The sequence below is a fragment of the Amblyomma mixtum genome, chromosome 10 (genome assembly GCF_055824585.1).
Source record: "Amblyomma mixtum isolate Tamu chromosome 10, ASM5582458v1, whole genome shotgun sequence".
Taxonomy (NCBI): domain Eukaryota; kingdom Metazoa; phylum Arthropoda; class Arachnida; order Ixodida; family Ixodidae; genus Amblyomma; species Amblyomma mixtum.
The window spans coordinates 59,711,209-59,737,247 of NC_143021.1; the positions used below are offsets into that span (position 1 = coordinate 59,711,209).

Below are 26,039 nucleotides of genomic sequence, written 5' to 3' on the forward strand. Positions count from 1 at the left end.
GAGATCCGAACTACTTCTACGTCCTCAGGTGGCTTCCTTAATGCACACTCTGACTGAAGAGTCAGCTTGGCCTTCACCTCAGTGTATACTACCTCGGTACTCTCTTCAATCTCAGTTGTAGAAACGGGCTGTTCCACAACCAAGCTCAACCTTATGGAGCTAGATACTACCTCTTCCGAGGCTGCCAGCAAATCAGACTCGTTAGTGTTCCACCCGGCATCTCAAGGGGTAGCTCCACTGGCTCCCTGACGTTCCTCAGACGCCGAATTTCAGCAAGCTTCGTCTGAATGGTTGCCATCTCTCTTTCAAAAGCCTTTTCCGTCGCTTCCTCTTTCCTTTTTCTTTCTCTCTCTTCTTCACGTTTCATTTGCGTCTCTTTCTCAGCCGCTTCTCTAGCGCGCTGTCTTCCGCTCTGAGCGGCTTCTTTGGTGCGCAGTCCTTCTTGTTTTCTCTGCCATTCTCTCTCTCGCTACAAAGAGAGCTCCTCCGCCTCTTCTTGTTACCTCTACCATTCTCTTTCTCTCTCCTCTTGTCTCCTTTGCATTCCTCTTTCTCTCTCTTTTTGAGCTCTATCTCTTTCGTTCTCAGTCCCGTCTCTCTCCTGCTCCATCCATTTACGCAGTTCGGCTCCGTCTTCCCCATCTTGGTGCCGGCCTCTACTAGTTCCTTTACGTACTTTAAGCTCATATTAGGAGACCGAACTCTATATTACAGGCAACGTATACCTCTACACGGTGAACATCACAAACGGCTTCAGCGCGGCACCTCACAATATCGCTCTGCTGCTAACACGTGTTTAAAACCTCTTCGTAAACTCCTTCCGACTCTTTCTCAGTTCTCTGTACTTACAGACACCAAATGTACTGTCGTGGATGCCAGAATAAAGTGTCACCCAACTTCGCGCACTTTTGCGTGCGTTCCCAGACACCCTTAAAGCGTGTGGGGGTAGCGGTCTCGGACTCAAAGCAGATGCTCTCGACTCGGCTTGGCTAGCTCAGTGTAGATCAGCTACAGAGTGACAAGACGTTTTTGGTCCTTTGGTGCCCAGCGTTTGCCGCTCGCAAGCCAAAGAATGGGTCAGAGCCAAAGGTGGACAAGCAAAACAAAGTTTATACAGCAATGAGACGACACAGGATTTCACAATCACTACTACAAACACATACAAAGTGATTAACAAAGCAATGCAACTCGTACAAAGTTACACTAGAGAGAGAGTAAAATACACAAGAATTATTGGTCTCTAAGTGTGCTAACACAAGACAGAGTTAAACAAACAGAACACATTTTGTTCACCGGGCACCGGGCGACCAGAGGTTCGCGATGATGCCGCCCCGCAGACTGGCGTGCGCTGCCTCGTTGAACCGTGGCTGAGCGAGTGGTGTGGTCTCGGGATTCGAGCGTGCGCGCTTCGATGAAGCTTAAATTTCGGCTCGGACCAACCGACAGCGGTCAACGCCCTTCTTATATGTGTTTGGTCCGCGTCTCTTTGTTCTTCGCGCCAACGCGCACATACAAAGAGTATCGCCTATCGGCGGTGCAGTCTCTTTCTCCTTTTCGCGCCGGGCGCGTGTCCTAGTTGCTCAAAAGCTGGGAGTGGCTTCGAAGAGCATCGACAAAATTCTGGCGTGGCGCCGCCGCCGACGCGCGAGTGAAGAGGTGGAGGGCATCTCTTAGCACACGCAAGGCTACGCGCTCACCGTCAACCTCGCGTAGAAACGACTCGGAGATTCCAGAAGAGTCGACGTCATGGCTGACGCAATCCCCCCGCGCGCAGTGTCAGCGTCGCCGAGCGGTGGTAGAGGGGGCAGCCACACACACAAGGCTAGCACTCCAGGGCTTCCTCCTCCCCCGTTTCACGACCCGCCCTGGCGAGATGCGTCCGCGCGGCGCTGTTTTTGTTTCTTTATTTCAAAAATGCACCGTATTTTGTGACAGCATCTCTATGCGCGTGACGCGTTACCTCCCACTAACAATCGCATGCAGTAGTTAGACTCCGGCACTTTTATTTTCTTTTCATGTTCTTGCTAATTCTAGCGTACATTTAGCATGCGAGTACAATTTCAACTCACAAACCGGAACCTCCTGGCAACGGCACGCAGTGCGGCCTGCTACGATTCCCGAATGCCTGTACTGAAACGCAGGCTGTGGCGACACAGCAGTTAGGGCAAAACGCCTTGACATTGATATCCTCCTTTCTCGGTTTGTGCGCTGCAGATGCCACAGCGACCTCAAAGCCGGTTCAATGAGATTAAGAGAACCTCATTTCTTCTCTTATAGCCACGGGATTGGATGGATTATGCTTTCCAGCGCAAAGAGTTCTAAGCATAATAATAACGTATTGGTGCTCCTTGTATCTGCCTTCGCAGCGTCGCTATTATAAGCGAAAAAAACATCTGGCACAGTCGGCACATTCCACTTCGACGACATCATGAGCTCGCCCCAAGAAGAAACTGCCACAGTGAACTTTCACAACGTATTTGGACAGACCCTTGTGCATCTGGTCTGGTTCTAGCCGTAGAGGCACTGGAAGAGCTCTGCTTTTCGCAAATTTTTTACAAGAGCTGCAGCTTGTTCTTGCAGCATTTGCTACCAGGAAAAAAGACAATGGGAATTTGTTTAAATTTGCCATTTTTTATGCGCCGCCCTGTCTGGATGTTGACAGAAACCTCCATATGTTTCAAGGCGTTGGTTATTAAACTTATTTTAAATCTGTCAGCACCGGGCTGCTGCAGCCATCTTGCTTCAGAAATCTTTCAGAGTACCGCAATGCTTTTCCTGGCTCCTCCAGCCATCTTGCTTCGATGGCTGGAGGAGCCAGGAAAAGCATTGCGGTACTCTGAAAGATTTCTCAGTGACCCCCGCATGCGCTTGATAATGTAATACAGCACGGCGTGATACCCACACCAGCAAGTGCTCACTGAATGTAAGGCAGCACTGCGCGGTACTCTCCGGACACGGTTATCATTTCACCAGTACTGATAAAGCCACAGCTGTGTCCAGAAGGATAGCAGCGACTGTGCAGCGTTATCAGTTCGCTTGGAGAAGCAGTCGACCATAGCGGTAGTGAAATTTAACTAAATCAGAACGGAATTTCATTTTACTTGCGCTAACTGAAAGGCTGGAAGAGTCACAAAGGACTGGTTTCATCCACAGTTTGACGACGTAGCTGGCCCATCTTATAGCTGGAGCACTAGCCTAGTGTGAAAATAACGACGTTGAAAAATATTAAAGTTCCCATATTTGCTTGCAAGAAGGTAGCATTGGTAAATTAACATGGAATGGATGAAATTTATTGCACGGATTTCATGGTTTTGGTACGCTACATTGATAGTGTTATAATAATGGCATCACAGATATGCTTCAAACGTTTTTTAAACTTGCTAGTTTAATAGGCTGTACAGGTTGGCTTTTTTGTGTGAGGTCTCTCTATACCACAGATTTAATGGGTTGATTCTAGAGGGACGGTGGGCTTCGAACTCTGCCCAAGTATTTAAATGTGCAGTACACGAGCATTGATATGGTAGTGCGATGAAAATTGTTGGTGTGCGGCGTGGCTGCTAAGAGGAACCAAAGCGTAGTGCTTGATATATGTCAGAGGATTTATACTGTAGGTGCTAACAAAGGCGTGTGCTCCCACACCACTCAGTCGGAAAAAAAATTGAGCATCGTGTGAAAAATACGACAAAATGTTTTGTCGTAATGACAGATTTACTGCTGCATTGTAGCATTTTCCGTAGCGCTGTAGTTTTTTGGGGAGTACTTTTTTGTATTCAGTAGTTATGCCTTAATTTTCTCTAAAACTACTCAAAGTTTTCTAAAAAAAATTCATATTTATGCTACAAGTTTATGGGCGGTGACATTAAAAGATAATGTCTTGTGGCAAGAGAAAATTTTATGTTAATTGCGTTCTTCGATTTGGCCAGGCAGTCAGCTGCTACTTTCTTTTCGTGTTCCTGTAGTATCCAGTGATATACTAAATAATCTTCGCGCTTTATTCTTCGCATCATTTGCCTGTAAATATCTATCGCCTACAATAGGCTCAGTAGTCTAAAAGCGTCTCTGAGTACTACTAACTTGCTTATGCTACTAGGACGTTATGCACTGCAGGTAGCGAGGAGTTCAAGAGGTATGAACGTGGATTTCGGCATTGCTTGCACGCTATCAATGTCTTGTAACGTCGCCACTATAACGCCGAGTGTAGTGAAAAGCCTCATACTTGAAGTTGTATTCCCCTAGGGCAAACACAGTTTCTTTTTTTATCAGCGCAGGAGGAAAAACCATGCTTACTGCGTATACGCACATGTGAGTGCGCTTTCTGCCGACTGGGCGCATTTGCACACGCCACTTCACTTACACGAACCCTGAGCACATTCACTGCTTCGTGGGCCACCGGTAGGTCACGTGATTTATTTCATACTGCGCGGCCAAAAATACTGGGTCACATGATCAAGCAGAGGATCAGATTTTCTTCTGATGTCTAGGAAGGCGGACGTCACAATAAGATCTGTCCCACGGCTTTATTTTGTTACCCAGCATACGTGGTCTCACCGCATTAGTAAATGACGTCACCCACCAGTCACCTATTTAGCAATGAACATATTAAAAACGTGTATGGCACTTTTCTTTATGGCGTCGTCATCAAGAAATTACTGCAGACGTTTGGAAACGAAGAAATATGAAAGAACTCACAATAATACCCCTTTAACTTGGTTCTGCTCGGATACAGTTACAATTTACAGGCATAAAGCTTAAGCGCTGTTTCCTTTTGGCTCAACATGGAAGGAAAACATTAGTACCTCCAGCCAAGTTGATTCAGTGATATATGTGCTTAACACACTGATCCAATCGCGCTAAAACGCACAGAAAGACGAAAACACAGACGGACGAAGCGTGTGTCTTTGTGCGCGATTTGATCAGTATGAAGCACCAACTAGCCCCCACTTTTGCAATGTGTTTAACAACTGCTTGGTAAAGAGAACAGAACCGACTTTTGCCTACGGTGTGTGGTGGGTCCCTTTCTCTAGCAGACGCCAGTCAAAGCGATCACTGAGAGTGCCTTCGGGCTGACGAAATGCTATGCAGTTAGATTAGTACTTTGTCTTTTAGTTACGAGTGAGAATCAGTCGTCTGCTACGATAGCTTGAGAATGAAAACGCAGCATAATCCATGTACAGAGGGCAAAACACAAGTCTACAACGACGGCACTGTGTGTTCCGTAGCTCCTAAAGCCGCTGCGACCAGGAAGACAAAAGACTGCGATGAAATCCTATGAGGTTAACTGCCCATGCTTACATCCAGACTGTTTTTAACCGAATGCTATTGCTAGATATCGCGTGCTCAGCCTCAAACACACCCAGAACGTGTTCTAGGCAAGCGTTTTGCTCTCTGTACAAGGTGGTAAACCATGGTTGCCTGAAGTGTCAAATGAGCATAGACACTTAATTCCGTTGCATGTTTTCTTCTCTACAATGATGCGGAACATACCGATATGCATGATTCACCATGTGTTATACGCCTACAACCGCTGAATAAATTACTATCGAGTTTTTCTGTTACGCTGTTTCGGTTTCAACAGATGGCGAATGGTACGACGTCAAAGTGTAGTTGTATGTCGCGTGAGACATAGAAAAACGGCGGTATAATCGCTGCTGAATCTTTTTAATTCACTGCTGTAGAACAGCCTGCCTTCCACTAGAGTATTAATGACAACGAATGTAGAAGCAGTGATTACTTTTTGAATTTTTTACGTCTCACGTAGCCTATAACCACAGGCTGACGTCACAGTCATCGTTCGGCGGTTCAAACCGAAACCGAATCACCACACACGAAATTTCATTATAAAATATTTATCGCTCATAGGAGAATACTCCGTGGTAATCCATGCATAATAATGGTTATGCATGAATACAAAGAAGCAAACACGCACGCAAAAGTCAGGTGCCTCTACTCCTTTAAAACCCTGTATTTGAATGAAGTAAACAGAGTGGTGAAAAATTCAAGTGGTATCTATTTTCCAGGGTCGCTGATTAATTTAGTAGAAATATACTTGATGTTTTTTTGCCAATTGAAATGGTATGGAAAATGTATTGAGCCTGCAGAAAGGAAGTGTCCTTACTTGACAGTTTTTTGTGACGCTAGCGTACGCGATAACTTTTTCCTCTCCACCATTTTTCTGAACGAGCACCGCTCCTAAGCCCACACTGCTTGCATCGGTATGGATTTCGGTTTCGGCGTTTTCATCAAAGTTCCCGAGCACAGGAGTGGACTGTAAGCGGCGCTTTAGCTCTTTGAAAGATTCCACTTGCGGCATTTTCTATTTAAAAGGCACGTCCGCCTTGGTAAGTTCGGTGAAAGGCTCAGCGATGCGCGAAGAGTTCTTGACGAATCGCCGCTAAAACGCGCACAATCCAAGAAATCTGCATATAGCTTTCTTATCATTAGGCTGTGGGAACTCTGCGATCGCAGCCGTCTTCTGAGGGTCTGGGCGAACTTCATCCTTGCTTACGACGTGACCAAGGAACAGCAGCGCCTCGTAGGCGAAGTGGCACTTCTCTGGTGTCAGTGTTAGGCCTGAAGACTTGATTGTTTCCAGCACTATCCGAAGCTTTCTGAGGTGGTCTTCAAAGCTTGTGGAGAAGACAACGACGTCATCTGAGTAGACTAGACAAATTTGCCACTTCAAGCCTGCGAGCAACGTATCCATTACTCGCTGGAACGTGGCTGGGGCAGAGCAGAGGCCGAATGGCATCACCTTGAACTCGAAGGGTCTGTCTGGTGTGATGAACCCAGTCTTCTTGCGGTCTCTTTCGTCGACTTCAATTTGCCAGTAGCCGCTCTTCAGGTCCATCGATGAGAAGTACTTAGCGTTGCACAGCCGGTCTAATGTATCGTCGATGCGGGGGAGGGGGTAGACATCCTTATTCGTAATACTGTTCAGGCAGCGGTAATCGACGGAAAAGCGAAGGATGCCGTCTTTCTTTTTCACTAGGATGTCTGGTGCTGCCCAGGGGCTCCTCGATGGCTTGATGACGTCGTAACGAAGCATTTCCTCAACTTGCTTGCGCATAGCTTGGCGTTCTAGCGGCGATACGCGGTAGGGGCTCTGTCGCAGTGGTCGGGCGTGTTCGTCTGTGACAATGCGGTGCTTGGCAAGCCGGGTTCGTCGCACATTCGACGCTGATGAGAAGCAGTCACTGCACTTTTGAAGAAGACTGTGTATTTGATCTTGTCTGCTAAGTGGTAATGCTGCGTTGATGTGAAACGTTGGTTGATGGCCTTGGTCAGATGGTTCTACGGGTTGGTCGGGTAGGGCAAATATGTCTCTGATGTCTGCGAGCTCATCGAGGAAAGAGATCGCCGTACCTTTGTTTAGATGCCGGTATTCTTCGGTGAAGTTGGTTAGCAACACCTGGGCTTGGCCGTTTCGGAATTGGGCGACTCACCTTGCGACGCCCAGTTCTCGATCCAGGAGTAGCTGGGTGTTCCCCTTGATGACGCCTTCCGCAGTTTCGATGTCTCCAGTATCTATGCAGGAGAGGACACTCGATCGGGGTGGAACGCTCAATGCTTCCTCGAGGACATTTAAGGCAACGTGATGAGTCGCGCTCGTCGCAACAGGTATGGCTTTGTCCGTGGAAAGCTTGATCGACTTAGATCGAAGGTCGATGATCGCCCTATGTTCATTCAGGAAGTCCATTCCCAAAATCACTTCTCGCGAGCATGCCTGTAGGACAAGGAAAGGTTGTAGCATAGGTTCTCCCATTTACAGTAACTCTCGCGGTGCATTGTTCTGACGGCGTAATCAGGTTACCACGTGCGGTGCGGATCAGCGGGCCATACAAAGTTGTTGTTACTTTCCTGAGTCGGACAGCGAGTGGCCCACTCATGGCGGAGTAGTCAGCTCCGGTGTCCACCAAGGCAGTAACCGCGTGACCGTGGACCATAACTTCAAGGTCACTTGTTCGTGTTTTCGTATTCCACGTTGTCTTGGGTGTACGATCTCGGATTCGTCGGGCAGCGAGACTGCGGTAGGTGTACTCCGACGTTACTTCTCAGAGATGGTACAAGGCTCAAGTCTGGCCGCGTCGTCGTCGTCTTTGTTGTCGTCGTAGTTAAGGCATGGTCTTGCGTTTTCGTCTATGGAGGAGCTTTGTTCTTGCGCTCAGAAGCAACCTCACCTCCAGAGGCTGCTTTATTCAGTTTAACCTTCGGGGGCGGGGGTAGCGTTCACGCATTGCATAACCTCTGCTAGGAGATACAAAGCGTGGTGAAGATGGCGACGGGAAACGTGATGGGCGGCTCGGCGATGAGCATTCTTCCAGACGCAAAACATCCTCGATTTTGGCTGGTAGCTGGCCGGGTCGGGGTCGTGGAGCGTCGTAAGAGAACCCTCGGATGCCCAGTCTTCTGTATGGTCAGTGCCGGAGGACGTGACCGGCTTCGCCACAGTGGAAGCATTGTGGGCGGCGCTGGTCGGGAGTTCTGCACTCGTCGCATTTCTTCGGCTGTGTGCGACGCTCGTAGGACGGGCGGGTTGGGGCGAGAGGGCGGCGGTCCAGAGCAGCTGGCTGAGGGCGATAGCGGCTTGGGTCCCGTCGTCGAGGTGCAGGACGGCACACTGCTGCGGCGTAAGAAATGGCTGGGGGGTCCCTAGGCTGCGTGGTGGTCGGCGTCACACCCGAGGCCTGTTGAACTTCGTCCCGGACGTCTGGGAGCGATGAAAGCTGTGGCTGCGTTCCCGTTGGCAGAAATCGTCGGATCTCCTCTCGCACAACTTGACGGATAACCTCCCGGAGGTTATCGTTGTTAGCGGTATCCAGGTAGTTTGCTGAGAAAAAGCGCTGCTGGCGGTCATACTGGCGGGCTCTGGCATCCAGAGTTTTTTCCATGGTGGATGCCTCTTCTACGAATTCCGCGACGGTTTTCGGTGGTTTCCGTACGAGGCCCGCAAAGAGTTGCTCTTGAACTCCTCGCATAAGCAGCTTGACCTTTTCTTCTTCCTTCGTGCTCAGGTCGGCACGCTGGAAGAGAAGCTTCATCTCCTCAGTGTACACTGCAACGGTCTCGTTTGGGTGTTGAATGCGAGACTGTTGCAGCTGCTGGACTCTCTCCATTCGCACGACGTTTGTGAACGTCTTCAGAAGCTGCTCCTTGAAGGTTTCCCAGTTCGTGAGAGTAGCTTCCTCATTTTCAAACCGTCCAAGGCGAAGACGTACCTTAATTTCGGGGCATCGTCCCATCGGTTAAAAATAGCCACACGGTCGAACTGTTCTAGCCATTCTTGGTTGTCGGCGCCGGGCGAAGCGTCGAAGGTTGGGGCACCCGGGGCTGCTGAAGAATGACTGGAGTCGTCGTCTGGGGCAAGCTCATGGTGGACGTTGCTACTCGCTTTCGCTTCCGGGTAGGGTCCGGCAGAATCCCGAACTCGGGTGCGTCCCCTAGCAGGCGTCGGCTTGCGCGGTGGACTAGACTCAGGCCCTGCGGTGAATGACTCAGAGGGCTGGCGTCACGACTTGTAGCGAGTGTCCGAAACATGGAAGGCTACCCAGCACCTCCACCAGATGTCACGTTGTAGTGACGGCAATCCAGCAGTCAGGAAGACAGGAACAAAACTTCCAAACGAAGCTCTTTATTTGGGCTGACTTGCGCCCGCAAAAGAACTGAATCACTCGGCGGCGGCGTAAGCAATAAACGTGCTCGTCAGTCGTCGAACTACGAACGCCCGCTGCTCGCGGCATCATTGAATTTAAAGCCGGTAAGGAAACTTTGATATAACAGGTTATGATCATCTACAGTAATCTGGAAACGCGTAGAAGCAGCTCTTCATGGCTGTGATCAATCGAGATTAGTCCGGTCGCTTCTTGCGTCACGAAAAAAAATGATAACACCCCTTTCCTGCGGCCTTGCGCGAACGAACGGACACTACATGATACGTGGCACTATAGTGTTTGCGAAGACCTGTTACAAAGGATTAAACAAGGGAACCGTAGAAGCAGAGAAGAGGAACAGATACCAGTATGCGTTATACCATATATTCATCGCGTGTCACATAATCTAAAGAAAATAGCAGGAAGATATGGTGTCCGGCTTGTGTTTTCGGCATGGTGTAAGTTGTCCAGAGTGTGCGCCATGATGAATAGTGAAGGTAGGCGACAAGAGTGCCGAGTAAGCCACAGCACCAGGTACACAAAATGCGCCTCTGAAGTCGTTTATCAAGTTCCCTTATCGTGTGGCAGATGTACATCGGCCAAACAGGGCGTTGCTTAAATGAAAGGGCGAGTGAGCATGAACGCAATTTGCCAAGTAAATCAGGAAACATAATAGCCATTCACTGCGTGAAGTGCGCAAAACGTGACTGTGGAGCGTTTTTAGAAGATGCTGAATTCCTTGCAAAAGCGGGAGGGAAGACAGAAAGATAAATAATTGAGGCCTTTCTTATTGCTAATAGTGCAGATCGATGTGTGAGCACGCCGTCAATTCACCTGTCTGAAAAATAAATCGAGTTTCTAGAAGGGAGCAATGCTTACCGTCATGGTTACATGTTCGCATTCCTCTTAGTCCTGTAGGGTTCATGCGTAACTCTTTTAGCTTCCTATGGTTAGGTTCTCACTTTACACTTGTTTCATGTTTTTTTGGATTGCTTTTGTTCATTGAGGAATGAGGTTATTAAATTTTTTAGCTCCTTTTTATTGTTTAGCTCCAGCGTAGTGGCCTCATAGTTGTTTTTCCGCGTTCCTTTTGGTTTCGCATTTTTTGCTAAGGTTTTAGCGATCTCTCGTTTGCGTTTTACCATGTTTATGTCTTCATTTCGTTGTTATTATCTATGCTTCTTAGCGTGTTCGACATGTCGTGAACAAGGAACGTGGCTCGCGGTCTTCGTCTTTTTGAGGTAGAATTTGCGAGTGTTTTTGAGTCACTTGTGTGCTGCTAGGCGCCTGGCCATTATCGTTGATTGTTTGGGACGTTCAGGGGAGATAAGTGCACGTGTTTTAATGTAACGGATGGTTTGGGGTGTGTTGACGGTATCCACATAGGGTATAAAAGGAGTGCGGCAATATTTTCGAATAAAAGTTGGAAGTCTGCGCTTCTGTGTGTTACTGTGTTCTTGCTCGGTCCTTGTTTTGTTCGCGGAGTTAAAGGGTCCCTGAAAGGGGTGTCTGAGGTTGGCAAAAAAATACTTGCATTATGTAGAGCGTAGGCCACTGAACGTTCATGCCGCGTACAATACATCAAAGGCGAGTAGATAATTTATAATACATTTTCAAAAACTACCTCTCCCGAGCCTCGCGGCGACCAGCGGCGGTGAACTTCCGCCCGAATCCGTACTCATTACGTCAGTTTGTACTCTTTACGTCACAAGTGCTGGGCTATGATTGGTTCGCGGTGCCAACGTGAAATCACGCATTTTTCAAACTAGAAGTTCTAGAGACTTCACACTCTTACTCTTTTCGGAAACATTTCGCATTTCAGCAAGCAGAGTTGTCGTTTATATGCATGTTTACGCAGTTATTGTGTGTTGAGTGTCAGAAATTAGTACTGCACTTCCGGTTTACAATGTTTTCGTCTGCTCGTGCCGCTTGTGTCACTCCGCCGGCGCCGCCGTCGAACCGAATCGAGGTGCAATTTGGAGTCACCGCACTACTGATTCCTGTCGCGACCTCCGTCGCATGCGCAATAAAAATGGACCGGCCGTGCTGTGTCGTTGGTTGCAAAGCCAGGGTTCGGCAAGATGTTGCCCTTCGGCACTGTCTGCCGAAAGATGGAAGTGAGCGAGCTGTCGTCGTCGTCAGGATTCAGCGCCCGATTTCTGAACGGCGTGTCCTTAAAAACTTGGCCGACGCGCCGCACCGATCGTCGCTTGCGAACTGCCGCCCCACTACAAGCAGGGAGACTCGGAGCGGTGAGCATCGCTGCGCCGCTCTACCCAAGCTCCGCTCACAACCGGTGTCACACTTCGCCGCCGTGCAGCAATGCCTGAGCGCTGCTTGGGATGGTGCACAAATATCACAAGGCAAGATCGCCTTGTTATCAGAAATACTTCTCCAGCAGCGACAAAGCATGCCTGCTTATGTTGCGAGCTTTCGGCAACGGCACCGCTCGCGGGCTCTCCGGGCGACGAGCTCTGCTGCTGCCTGGCTGCCGTGGTCGTCGCTAGGCCTATTGCCTCTGTGGCATCGAAGCTGCAGCGGCCGGCGCTTCGGAAGTCGCCTGAGCTATAATAAAAGGCTTACTCTACACATCGCTTTGCAGTCAACAGCGTCATCTCACAATAAAATAATAGTATGGTCACTTTCCGCGACTCCTTCAGCAGCGCAGCGAGCGGGCGCCAGGCGAGCCGGACCCCACGTCGGGCCAGCGGTAGCTGCGAGACGGTTGTGGCAAGAAATTTGCTCGTATTACAGTCGTTACCTTTACCAGCAGCTCAGTATTGGTCAGCGATCTTCAAAAATGACACATTTTTCACATTTCTTATCCCAGGGTTTATTATTTGCGTCAAGAACACACTTTAGCTCGTTTTTATGTCGCCGGCAGACGGGATCCAGGCTGGCCGGCCGGCCGGCCGGCATGCTCGGCGTACATCACGTTCGCACAAGAAAATGCAAAACAGCCATGATACCAGCGAGGATGCTTCCTAGATTCGAGCAACGAAAATATGTCTGTGCAAAAGTCGATCTTTCGGCAACGACACCGCCTGCGGCAACGCCGCGCGACGAACTGCGCGCTGGCCCCAGGCTGCCCTAGTCGTCGCTAGGCCTATCTGGTTTCGCATCGAAACCACAGCTGACGGCGCTTCGGAAGTTGCCTGCGCTATAATAAAAGGCCTACTATTCACATCGCTTTACTGCGAACTCATCCCATAATAAAAGATATGTTCGATTTCCACGATGCCTTCAGCAACGAAGCTAGCAGACGGTAGGCGAATCGCACCAAGTAGCAGCAGCACCAAAGCGGCTGTTGGATGACATTTGCTTGTATCGCAGTCATCACTTTTACCAGCAACTCGGTATTGGTTAACGATCGTCAGAAATTATGCATTTTTGACATGCATCTATCCAAGGGCTTGCTATGGACGAGAACAAACAATACTAGTGCGTTTTTCAGTCGCCGGCGGCCGGCATCAAGGCTGGCAGGCCGGTCCGGCGTGGCTCGGCCCCGAGCGCCCTGAGCAGCGCGCTGTACGGCATCATGACGCTGCCGCTCTCCGCGCTCGTACCCGCTTCCCGTCGTTCCTTCAGGTCGGGGTCCATAGTACGAGAGAAGCCGCAGCGACGGTTGCGAGACACAGGTGAACACAGCAGACAGCGGGAAAGCGAGCGAGCGAGCGAAAGAGCGCGTCAACCGGAAGTAAACAAACCGATCTCCTCGATGACGTATTTGTGGGCGGAGCATGGTCCCGGCCTGTAATCTTTATTTTTTTATCGTTCGCTCCGGTGTACGAGTTGAGAGGGAAAAGGCTGGTGGTCATTTTAATAGCCATTATCTCTGGTTCCACACAAGCTAGATCAAAAATTTTTGCGGTAGGATGATGGATCGTTCAGTGTCTATCAATACTTCGACTTCTCTTTGCCTACACGGACACCGTTTCAGGGACCCTTTAAATATGAGCCACTTTGTGAGCGCAGTCGCCGGGCTGCGTGATGTAAGCCGATGCCAAACAGCTGGCAATACTACCTCTGCATGGCTGTAAGAAACCGCCGCTGCGCGACTGCCGCACATCTTCTGACCTGCGTGCGAGAACGTCGTGCAGGCAGTCGCGCCGTACCACGGCCAGCACACCTCCTTAAAAGTATCACGCGACAGCTAATGGGTTAACGTCCGTATATGAAGAATTGGCTCCTGTCTACTTTACATTAATAGACCCGCGAGAGTCCTTATACAACTCCTCCCGCAGTGGTGCAGCGATTAAGCGGTGCGCCAGTGTCCGGGGATGACAGGTGCTGCCAACGGTTGAATCTGAGCGATCCAGGTTGCTCTTCACGAACAATCTCGCTCGGCCAATCATTAATTCAACCGCCACGCGCCAGGTTGCATGACAGGACGTCATCTTTCACGGGCGGGTACCATGACACACACACACAAACACGCATGCAGGCACACACACGCGCGCACGCACGCACACTCACACGCACACACACACGCCCACACGCACACATACACCGCACATGGGTTTTTGAGAAATGGGGTAAGCAAGGCCTTAGGTCTTAAGTCTTCAAAGCTTCGGGATTTGATACATCCACCCTCATGTTTTAACGCTTGCCGCAGTCCCTCACAGTCATTAGAGGCGTCACAGCGCTGGCTTAATGGCTTGGGAGTTTTGCTCCTGATTCGAACCCACAGCTAGCGGATTCGATCCCGGTTGTGGAAGTCGCATTCCGATGCAGGCAAAAAAACAAAAGACGCACTTCTGCTATAAGATATAAAGGACCGCAGGTCGTCTGAATTAATCCGAAGCCCTTCACCACTATGGCATTGCTCTTAGCCCACATTGACGTCATTGCGGGACGTTGAACACCGCAACTGAAAATTTTTACTGGGAAACCAGCCGCGTCGTTGCTTTGGTGCGTTGTGATGCCAACTTCGTGCTTTTATTGTCGCAACCGAAGCTACACATCCAAAAAAAAAACCTGTGAGATGGCATGCGGATTTGGAGTTTGGGGTTCTTATAAAAATGAAGGTTTCGTGCATTTTTCGTCTCCAGGTGATTTCATCGAACGTGCTTCAGCCCGTGCTTCAAATTTCAGCCCGCATCCATTCTCGGATGAATGTAGTCACTTAAGACCCGTAGTAAACTGCCGTGCTGGCTAGCCCAAACATTTTCGTTAAACGTTGCTGAATGGTGTCACAGCAGCCCTATAAGACCAATTAGTGAACCGAAACAAAAAACGCAGCAATTTTGCCCTCCGCAAGGCCAAGAAAGCAGCCCCACTCCCTCGTTTCTCACGAAAGTGCAGCGAACACATCTCGCTGCGAAGCTGGACTCTGGCCAGATGTTTTGGGCAGTTCCTCAAGGTGGAGCGGTTTTGTAATCAGTAAGTAGATTTTTAATGAGTACATATTATCAATTCGGTCTGGCCCTCCGGTAGAGTGACTGGTCTGGTAGAGTGACTGCTCCGCTGAAGCCGTGATCCCGAATTCGCACCTGGGACCAGGACAATTTTTTTTTCATATGTTTCGAAGTTTATGTGGAAGCTCTATAGCTTTCATTTGTGGCTGCGCTTGAGTATATTGCCTTATTAGAATGCGGCATTTCAGCACAGGTCACGTGGTGAATGTGAATAGGGCTTCAGCTGCCATTGCAGTGACGATGGTTGAGAGGAATACGGGCTTGGGCGTTCGCTTTTTCGAGGGGGGTTGGTTGTCATTGACTATGTGACATTTACAAGGGCAAGTAATTGGGGTTGAGAATAGATTCTAAGCTAGCAACATTTGACACAAGCGTGAAATAAGGAATTTACCACCGGTTCACATTTAAGTATTGTTAATGGGAGCAGCTATGGGTATTATGGTCAGTAGGTGATTTTTACATAAATTTAGCAAGTGTCTCCTCGCTCGTTAACCTCGTGATGCTTCCTGCACATGAATAGCAATGTTTTTTTCGGCCTGAAATAAGAATGAATTATTTTGAGTTAGGAGCTACTCTCAAAGTACAGTTCTTGTTCTACGCCAGGAATTCACCTGAGTGGCAACCGAGTACTTCCGTGCGCACCCACCTGCTGAGAAAAAGAAGGCAAACTGGGCGGACCTGATCCTTGTGAGCATGCGTGGCCATTTCACGGTGTGTAGTGTGTTTTAGCTGATAAAGCCGCTACTTGACCTAGTTGTTGAAAGAAATTTACGCGGGTTGCTTCGCAGTCATCTAACCAACTGGACGCAAAAGGAACGCGCACCAAAAGCATGCGGAAAAACTAAAGATTCCATGCGCATATCTTGCGGCATCCTTGGGGTGTGTCTTCATTTTTCCTCCCGTTTATTTAGCTACTAAAACACAGCCCGCTACTGGAAAAAAATGCAGGCGGGCAGGGGAGTCTTCAGAATTCACTAGAGATCTTTTGGAGACCGGCACTCCCATGGTAAGCCCTCCATTACCGTATTCGATCGGATAGCGTTGACGCGAGGAACGCTTGCGGTCAAGGCATGCATAAAGAACGGCTGGAAGCGTGCTCACGTATATCGTGTTTGTGATGACGCGGGTGAATTGCTCGCTGATGAGGCCCACGCACAGCATGTGCAAGCCCTGCAGGCTGTAGGAAAACGACACCAGGTGCAGGAGGCTCAGGTTGCCGTAGCCCGACCCCAGCACGCTGATGAGGAGGAAAATGCTGGAAGCCGACAGCTGCGAAACCAATGACAAGCATTACAATGCTAGCGTTCTCAGCCCATGCACAGCCTTGGCGGCGTCGCTAAGCGTACCACTTCGAGGGCGTTGAGCGCTCCGCTGGGCGAGGTAACGTAGACGCTGGTGACGCCCACTTGCGACCAGACGTGCTCCAGGCTGGACGTGTTCCCGGACAGGACGCCCTCTATCATCGCGGCCATGACGGCTTCCACGTTGCTTCCCAATTGCTGTTGCTGCCTCTGAAGCGATAGCACATACCCACGGTGGGGGATTGGCCAGGGCAGATTGAAACAAGATAAAAATTCATTAAGGCCTATGTCTAGCGGCTCATAAATAAAAATTGAGGAATCTGAGAGAACGAACAACGCATTTTGAGAGATTTTGAGATTATGTAATTGAAAATCGATGAAATAAAGAGGTGAGGGTTGCCCTCTTCTTACTTCCAAGTGGTTGTCGTCTTCTTCCAGTCTGGCAGTGATTCCCTCTCAGAGGAGACAGTTGAACGCGCCGTGTTCCCCTTTTCTAACTCATAATCATCATGAACTTCAAGAGGAAGAAAAAGAAGGCACGCGCCCACACCGCGGAGAGGGACGAAGTCGAAAAGGCTACGGAAACAACTCCATTGTCGTCGTTTCACCTCTTTGAGAAGAAGACTGCTGGAGTTGCCCTTACAGCAACTTGGCCTCAGTTTGAGCAGCCCACACTTGCTATCATTTGGTGCCACCACACTTGGGTTCAGCCACAGGTCTGTCTGTGCCGCTGTTCAAAATTTCTTGCTGGAATCTCATCGACTTCCTTGCTAAAGCTTTCAGTATTTTCTTTTTATGCTTCATTTTTTTTTTCGAATTATTCTCTTTTCTCTCTTTCTCTCTCTCTCTCCAATCCAATCTCCTTTATATATATATATATATATATATATATATATATATTATGATTGTTATTATTATTATTATTATTATTATTATTATTTGTTTTCAGTTTTGTTTATTTTTTTATTATTATTTTTTTCCATCCTCTCCGTGCCCTTTTTGTGGTAGACTCTCCCGGTGTTCCTCTCCCGTGTGCTTTCCTTTTGCCTTTACTACGTACAGGTGAATACCAACCTTTGCCACCCGATTCTTGGCCGATCCCCCAGAGTGGGTATGTGCCATTCTGTCGTAGGCTACAACAACAACAACAACTTCAGGCAAGTGCCGGCCAATGCCCCGTCGTCGGTATGTGCCATGATACCAAGGCAATAACAACAACAAGTGCCGATACTTTGTTGAGAACGCGTTGCGGTCGTGGCATAGTGATAATAGAATAAAAGACAGTGTTGATTAATTTGGCGGTTCTTCTCCTGAATTATCTACAGAGCGCATTGCTATGGTTTATTGTTTGTACAATTATGTCTGTTAGAGAATTACTCAAGGAGGCTATTTTTAGTAGTTTTGCGCGTTGCGTACTACGTGGACGCCTCCGGCCCTCACCACGGGGGATGGTACACGGCCGCGGTAGTTCACAACAGCAACACAGTTAACGGCCTCACTTACAGAGCCCGCAGTGCAACACAAGCAGAAGAGGTCGCGATTGCTCTAGCGGCCTGACATTCCAATTCAAAATACATAATCACCGAATCGCGAGGGGCCTGTCGGAACGTCGAACAAAGCAGCACTCCCTTCCTAGCCTATCGAATATACCAAAATTGCATACGGAATACGGACCCCGCACACCGTTACCTTATATGGGCCCCTGCTCATCAGGGATTGGCAGGAAACGAGGCAGCAGACGCAGCCGCCCGCGCGCTCCCTCACCGGGCTGTTTTCTCCTCCCCACCTGATCAGGAACCCGATTTTAAACCGGTCTATATGTTCAAAGATATCACAACCTACTATCAAGATAGCCATCGCCTTACCCCAGCCCATGTAAAGGCCTCGAGAAGGCGGATGAGCGGCTCCTTCTCCGCCTCTTCACCAATACATTGCTGTGCCCGGCAGCCCTAAAATATTTCGACCCCTTTTTTAGCGGCAACTTCCCGCATTGCAGTGCGGTGTCGTCGGACGCCTATCACATGGTGTGGGCCTGCCCCTCCAACCCGGCCATTCCCCCATCCCCAACTCAACCCGGGGGGACTTGGAGGCGACCCTGCTCGGCTGCCACGACTTACAGGTCCAACAAGCCTTAGTCGGGCGCGCCCGGGCGGCGGCTACCGCCACTAGGGTCCCAAACTAGGGACCTCCACCTAGTTTTTGTAAGGATCGGTTCTTTACGGGCTTATCCAAACACCTCCTGTCTGTTCTGAATAAATGTTTTCACCACCACCACCACCACTACAACGGATACCGTTATGAGGGTGGAGGCTACCACATAGAGGAGAGGATGACTCAGCTATGAGCTTACGCTAAAAGCGTGACCTCGTCGCGTGTTCATGGTAAAAGCGGCGCTTGTACTTTTGTTACGTGTGGAATAGTGGAAAGATAAGAGGACAGAGCATACCGCACGAACGGCCATCACTACTCGCACCAACGTCCGCCCCTTTGTTACACAAGAGGAACTGATACTGCCAGATTTCTTGGCGCTCTATCGAGAAGCTTCATGCATCAGTAACAGCATGCCGTACCTAAAAAAGAATACACCTTAAAAGGGGAAATTGCTCCCGAAAGCTCTCTTCACATTGCATCGTGTCTTCTATTGCCTTAAACTTGTCTCAGGCCACTGCACCAAACAGTATACCACTCGCTTATTATGAGTGGCATATTTTAAGACTACACTAGAGCTTGTATGAGTTCATATAAACTGCTTAAGATTTAAAAATTGAATGCACATAACCGCATAACTGGATGCGATGGCGTAGAGGGAGAGCATCCGCCTTGCTTGCAAGAGGACGCCCGGTCCCGGTTCTCTAGTGTGTTAAAAAAAAAAAAATCTCTGCCACTCCCGTAACCGAGAGTAGAGTAACCATGAAATGTTTGAGGACATAACACGAAGCGTACGCGCACACAACGAGACGCAGGCCTGACAAGAATGTATATGCAGAGCGTTCGAAACTGTCTAAACTGTGTAGAGGCGAAAGCGTTTTCCGCAGAACTTTGCCTATGTGACACTGGTGACGTCACCACTGGATTACGTCACACATAACTAAAGACTAAGTAATGACAAATTACTAATTAGTGACTAATTACTCATTAATTACTAACCACTAATTAACTACTAATTAATTACGCTTAAGCTTCGCCTTTAGGAGTGGAACGCGACAGCGTGTTGTAGGGCTGCCAGGCAGTCCACGGAACGCCACCACCCGTTCGGCGCGATGCCTTGCCCTCGGAACGCAAGGCTTTTTGAGGAAAGGAAAAGGCGCAGTAATTCTCTGCCATCTCGGCGGACACCCGAACCTCACCGTACAGGAAGGAAGCAACACCACCACCCGTTCGGTGCGATGCCTTGCCCTCTGAACGCAACGCATTTTGAGGAAAGGAAGTGGCGCAGCAATTCTCTGGCATCTCGGTGGACACCCGAACCGCACCGTACAGGAAGGGAGGGACGCCACCATCCGTTCGGCGCGAAGCTACCGGCGCTTGTATGCCGGTCCTGTAGGAGGGCTTGGAGAGTCTCGTTAAAGCTCGTACGGTGCCCGGGTGCTCTCGTTTCAGTGCCCGGATGAGTGGAATTCAGTGCCCGGATGTTGGCTGTCGGTCTCGCCGTGACGTCACCACGCTGCCGACAACGGGAGCTAAAAGCATGTCATGCTTAAAACTCCACGTGTCGATGAAATTGCATAACCATGCCTGGAGTGCGGCCTGACCTCGGTGACCAGGACCGACAACGCACTCCATTACCAAAGCAGGATTTGGCCGCCCTTGTGTAGTACTTGGCTACAAACTTCTATGACGAAACCAATCAACCCTCGGCCCTCAGTTTGCAACGGCTTTGGAGCAACTGACCAAGGTGGTGGGCACATCTGTGACGAAGCGAAGGGTGGTAAGAATCTCTGGCTCCGGACCGGCCGCCATTGGAAACAGAACCTCGGAATGTTTAGCGCTAGTACCTTATTCATTCAGGCTAGCCTAGATGTGCTGATCTAGGAACTATAGGATATTAAAGGGGATGTCAGGGCTTAATGAGGTTAGAAGGACAGATGAAGCTTATGCGTTACTAAAAGGCGGGCAGGTATTGTGCTATTGTGGATTAGCGGACAGAGGAGAACTAGGCGTGGGATGTCGTTCAATCAGAATGTTGTTAACAAAACAGAGAAATGTTATAGAAATAATGACAGCAGCTATCGTAATTAGGTATAATTAAAGGTAGAAGCTAAATGCGCGACTTCAGTACGAAGGTAGGCAAGAAGCAGGCTAGATACCAGGCGGTAAGCGACTGCAGGAATAGCAGGGGGGAGTCATCAGTGTAGTTCGCAGAGAGAAATAAATTACGAGTAATTAATACATTCTTCTGGAAACGAAAAAATAGGAAGTGGACGTGGAAGAGCCACAATAGTGAGAAAAAAAAGGAAATTCACTTCACACTCTGCGCTCATCCTAGTACCATGCAGGATGTGGATGTCCTTGGAACGATTCAATGTAACGACACACAGAATGCTAAGGCCTCGAATTAGCTTTGACCTGAAGAGGGAATGGAAGAAATTAGTGAAACAGAAGCCCCTCAATGAGTTATCGGTAAGAGGGAAAGTACAGGAATTCAAGATATCACTGCAGAACAGATATTCGACTCTGAGGAAGACGATCTTGCGTACAATCAATAATCTCATAGCTATCATTGTGGAATACGCCGTAGAAGTAGGAAGTAGGATGGTTCGACAAGATAACAGCAAGCTATCTCAGGAGACGACGAGAAATTTGATTAGCCCTTTCCGGTCAGGTGTAGTTATATAACTGACTGCGGCGCCGGCCAGCATTATTTTAGCCCTGCTACCCCCTGGCAAAAAAGGGTACGCTACGTCATGATTTGCTTAAAACACTTATTTAAATCGTTTTTTCAGCTTCCATAGAGCTTGAGTAGATTTTTTTTACAGTGTCGTACCTATCGAAGCACTCTCCTGGGTGGACGCCAGGCTTCATCTCGTATGTCTTGCATAAAAAACACTCCTTTGTGCTGCCCTTTATCGTTGTGTCGCTGCATACAGCAAGCAGTGCTTTTCGAAGGAGCACGTAGCTGTCTTCGTCACTAAAATCACTCTAGATTTTTACCGAGTAATGAGACAGCTTCCATAAAGCATCCCTGCTGGAATGGAAGTCATGCCGCGACTCTCTGGCGCCAGTTCAGGCCCCAAAACCACATGACCAAAAAATATTTTAGATCTGTCTGGTGCTGCTATCCTTGAGAGGAAAGCCAGGCTACAGTCCATTTTCAGGATACAATAACTGTAACGAGATCGCACACAATTTTTCCCAAAGTAATAGCTGACAAGACGCTGTGTCGGGCCATTCCCGACAACTCGCCCAGCACTAGGTTCTTCTAAATGACCACCGCGCACTTTTCTGCTGAAGGGTCATGCCCGACATGTGACCGGAAAGAGCTAGCATACGCGAGAGCATTGAATCTACTAACCCTACGGACGGAATGCGGACTGGCAGAGGTATCGAAGTTAATAAATTAGCGCGAGATAGGCGACATAAGGAAGTCTAAGGTGGAAATAGTGGAGCATGCTCTAAAGAAGGGAAGCAGCCTAAAAGCAGTGAGGAGGGAACTAGGCATAGGCAAAAACCAGATGTATGCACTAAGGAAAAAGAGGGCAATATTATTGCAATATGTATAAGATAGTTAAAGTGACCGAACAGTTGTACACAAATCAATACAGCTGCCAAGGTAATAAGAACGCCAATGAGAGAGGCCGAAGTGCACAGCAATGGGACATCCCGCCCATCGCAGAGGAAGTAAAGAAAATCTTACGAGAAATACGAAGGGGGAAGGCAGCTCGCGAGGATCCGGCAACAGCAGATCTCTTGAAGGACAGAGGGAAGATTGTACAAGAAAAACTAGCCTCCCTGTATACCCAATGCCTTATGACCTTTCGTGTGCCAGAAGCTTGGAACAACTCTAGCATTATCTTAATTTATAGCAAAGGAGACGTCAAGGAATTGAAAAATTACAGCCCCGTCAACTCACTCTCCCTACAAGGTATTTACTAAGGTAATCACAAAAGGCATCAGGACAACCTTAGTCTTCAATCAACCAGATGACCAGGCAGGCTTTCGTTAAGGACATTCGACATTAGATGATATTGAAACTATTAGTTAGGTGATATGCGGCAAGAGTGTAACCAACACCTGTATATATAGCATTCACTGATTACGAGAAAGCATTTGACACAGTGGAAGCATCAGCAGTCATGCCGGCATTTTAGAATCAGAATGGAGAAGAGAATTATGTGATAATACTGGAAGATATTTATTACGGCTGCACAACTGCCATACCTCTTAACAAAGGCAGCAGTAAAATTCCAATAAAGAACGGGGTCAGGCAGGGAGACATGATCTCATCTGCTATTCACCTCATGTTTAGAGGAGGGGTTACGAGGCCTGGATTAGAAACAGTAGGGGATAAGAGTTAATGGAGAATGCCTAAGGATTTGTTATTCGCTGATGATATTGCCTAGCTAAGTCGCTCAGGAGATGAGCTGTAAAGTATAACCATTGAGTTAGACAGGCAAAGCAGAACGACGGGTCTGAAATCTCAATTAGCATGCAGAAGACCAAAGTAATCTTCAACAGTCTCAAAAAGAAACTCCAGTTCACAATTGGTAGCGAGGCGCTGGAACTTCGGGCAGTTAGCGGGCACTGATCCGGATAATGAGAGGGAAATACCCAGAAGAATAAGAATGGGGTGGAGCGCATATGGCAGGTTCTGTAAGGTGATGAATAGCAGTTTACCAAAATCTCTGAGGGGAAAAGAATACAACAGGCGTATCTTTCTGGTACTCATCTATGGGGCAGGAGCGTGAAGGCTTACGAAAAGGGTTCCGGTTAAGTTAAGGACAACGCAGCGAGCTATGGAAAGAAAAATGATAGATGTGACCTTTAGTCATCGGAAGCGGGCAGCGTGGATAAGGGAAAAAACTAGCGGTAATGACATCCTAGTTGAAATCAAGAGTAAGAAATGGGCTCTTGGAGAGGGCATCTAATGCGAAGGCAAGATAACCGTTGCCCTTAAGGTTCACGGTGTGGACTCCAAGAGAAGGCATCTAATGCTAAGGCAGGATAACCGTTGCCCTTAAGGTTCACGGTGTGGATTCCAAGAGAAGGCAAGCTTAGCAGGGGCGGTTGAAAGCTAGGTGGGCGGGCGGAGGAGGTTAAGAAGTTTACGGGATAGGGTTGCCACAGCTACAGTGGGCGTACTCAGTCCGACGATGATCGTGATGATTATGATGAACTCTAAGACACTGGAGTTATTACATGAAAAGCATTGATTAAAGGCACCGCTCGTTGTTCCTTAGATTTATATTGTTTGATTTCCGGCAAGTGCTTTGTGCAATGCCTATCTCACTTCAAAAAATTTATCATAAATCGACGCATAGAAATCGAGCGCGTGGATCAGAACAAGTGAACAGTTCTAAGAGCAAGGAGATTCCGAGACACTCAAGATCCGCCACTAGGGTACGAAGGGATACCGTTTATGGGTCTCTTCAGTGGTCTGTGTTCTTGTCTCCAAATCACTGCGGAGACATGGACAATGGGTTTTACTTACATTGTTTCATTTTGTTTAGGACTTTTATTATACATTTTAGTTGTCTTTTATTTTATTTCTTTTTATTTATTCCTTACAACACAAACCTCTGCCATTAACTAAATCTAACGAACGTGCATCACTTAATGGCAGCGTGTCTTACTCGCAACCCAGGGGTTATGGGTTTTATTTTTATCTAATTTTCCCAGTTTTCTTTTCAGCTTCATTAATATACGTGATTAGTTTTCGCAATGACACTTGAGTGGTGCTAAGGCCTTGTAGTCCCAATTTAAATTGTATTTTCATCGCTTACGATCTGCACTCAAAGTGTGACGTCCCTAGCCTCTCAACCAAATGTAAATCAAGCTTTTCTATAGGATCGCTTGGCCCGATTTCTTCTTCCACTTTCCAGAGGTATTCGCATTCAAACTCACTAGAGCTTCTTGTTGGCGTTGCGTACCATTGTGCTTGCATGCCGCGGTGGCCTATCCAAGCCAGCTGGTATCTGACGGCATCGTTATCGCTATTACAACTACGACATGTGTTGCACGCCAACACTGCACAGTCCTCTCCAACAGTAATGAGCTCGCCCGAACTGACAGATCTCCAACGAAAGCTCCTGCGAGGTGCTGACACGGGCTTAAAGCACATGCGCTCGTGAATGCTCGTTAGGGTGTGCATTCAGTTCATCGCACATTGTTTCGACTTTCCAGTAACCGCGTCTACGTATGAATTTAGGCTGATATGGCATCATCACCCTCAATTGGAATTCTCGTATGTCATTTTACTTTCTCTTTCCCCATTGTGGAGCAACAGGCCCGGACCACTTACCGCCTGCCGGCCTCTCCACCTTTTCTTTTATTAAATTACTTTCTCTCTCGCACGAAGGAAACAGATTATGCCCAATTGAGGACCGCCCCAAATTTACTACCCGCCGCGGTGGCTCAGTGGTAAGGCGCCCATCTACCGAGCCGGAGTACCCGGGTTTGAACCCGACCGCGGCGGCCGCGTTTCGATGGAGGCGAAACGCAAGAGGCGCCCGTGTGCTGTGCGATGTCAGTGCATGTTAAAGATCCCCAGGTGGTCGAAATTATCCCGGAGACCTCCACTACGGCACCTCTTTCTTTCTTCTTTCACTCCTACCTTCCTCCCTTCCCTTACGGCGCAGTTCAGGTGTCCGCCGATATATGTGAGACAGATACTGCGCCATTTCCTTTCCTCAAAAACCAACCAACCAACCCCAGATTTACTCTACTTATGCCAATGAAACATGACGCGGGTACAGGGTTCAATTTTACCTTTTCTTACCACTAGGTCATTCACCTGTGGGTCGTTCATCATCGTCAGAGCTCCACGAGCTAAAAATTTTTACTAAACTGGAGCCACCCTGTACAGCACTGTGACCTTCCTCTTCCTAAATGCGGAATATCTGTTGTGTGGCGACATTCTGAAGTTGAGCTATTTTTATCTTAACGGACTGAACGCGTTGACATTCTTTATTCTCACAAAGTTTGTCCACGACCTATTCGAATTTCCGATTAATTACAGACTTTTAAGATATGGTGGTCGCTGCCGCAAAACAGCACACAGTCTAGACACTGAATGTACCATAGATGGGTCACCTTTCAAAGTTCTTGCCGCCTCAAAGTTCAAGTTATTTACTTCTCTCTGCTATGGGCTTAAGTTCAGGAAGAAAATATTGAGGTAATGAATAAATTCTCAATTCCACTCTCCTGCGCCGGATCTTTGCAGATGTTTCACCGCTCAGCCCGCTGGAGGAAGAAAAAGCAAGGCAAAAGAGAAAGCGCGTTCTGGACGAGGTAGAAGCGGCGCCGCAGCTCGCGCAGTGTGAGCAGCCTCGAGCCCCCAGCGGCAGAGCTCCAGGTCCGGGCAGGAGCCGTGCCAGGTCGACCCGAGGAGGCCCCTCTCTTCTTTGACGACCAGTGGACCGCGGCGCGCCGCCAGCAGCTGCAAAGGTGAGTGCCGTAGCCTGCCTTCGCAATGCGAAGGCAGAGCGCCCTGCGCTGCTGGACGCTCGCTGCGATAT

General features: G+C 48.6%; 2 protein-coding genes across 4 annotated transcripts in view; one reads left to right on the forward strand and one right to left on the reverse strand.

Moving 5' to 3' along the window:
* LOC149325901 (uncharacterized) overlaps positions 1-16,952 on the reverse strand; it is a 45,832-nt gene extending 28,880 nt beyond the window's left edge. Inside the window, exons 1-3 of one of the 3 annotated variants that reach the window (XM_089563257.1) lie at positions 16,777-16,952; positions 16,411-16,575; positions 16,166-16,333 (exon numbers count right to left, since the gene is read on the reverse strand). In XM_089563257.1, the coding sequence (XP_089419383.1) occupies positions 16,166-16,333; positions 16,411-16,536 (294 nt within the window). In that variant the 5' untranslated portion in view covers positions 16,537-16,575; positions 16,777-16,952. Of the gene's footprint in view, positions 1-15,145; positions 16,334-16,410; positions 16,713-16,776 lie in introns of those variants that run through there. The other 2 variants (XM_089563255.1, XM_089563256.1) reach the window with 2 other exon arrangements.
* An 8,842-nt stretch (positions 16,953-25,794) lies between these two features.
* LOC149325902 (uncharacterized) overlaps positions 25,795-26,039 on the forward strand; it is a 405,896-nt gene continuing 405,651 nt past the window's right edge. The window contains exon 1 of the mRNA XM_089562519.1: positions 25,795-25,968. The gene's annotated coding sequence lies outside the window, so the exon portion shown is untranslated. The remainder of the gene's footprint in view (positions 25,969-26,039) is intronic.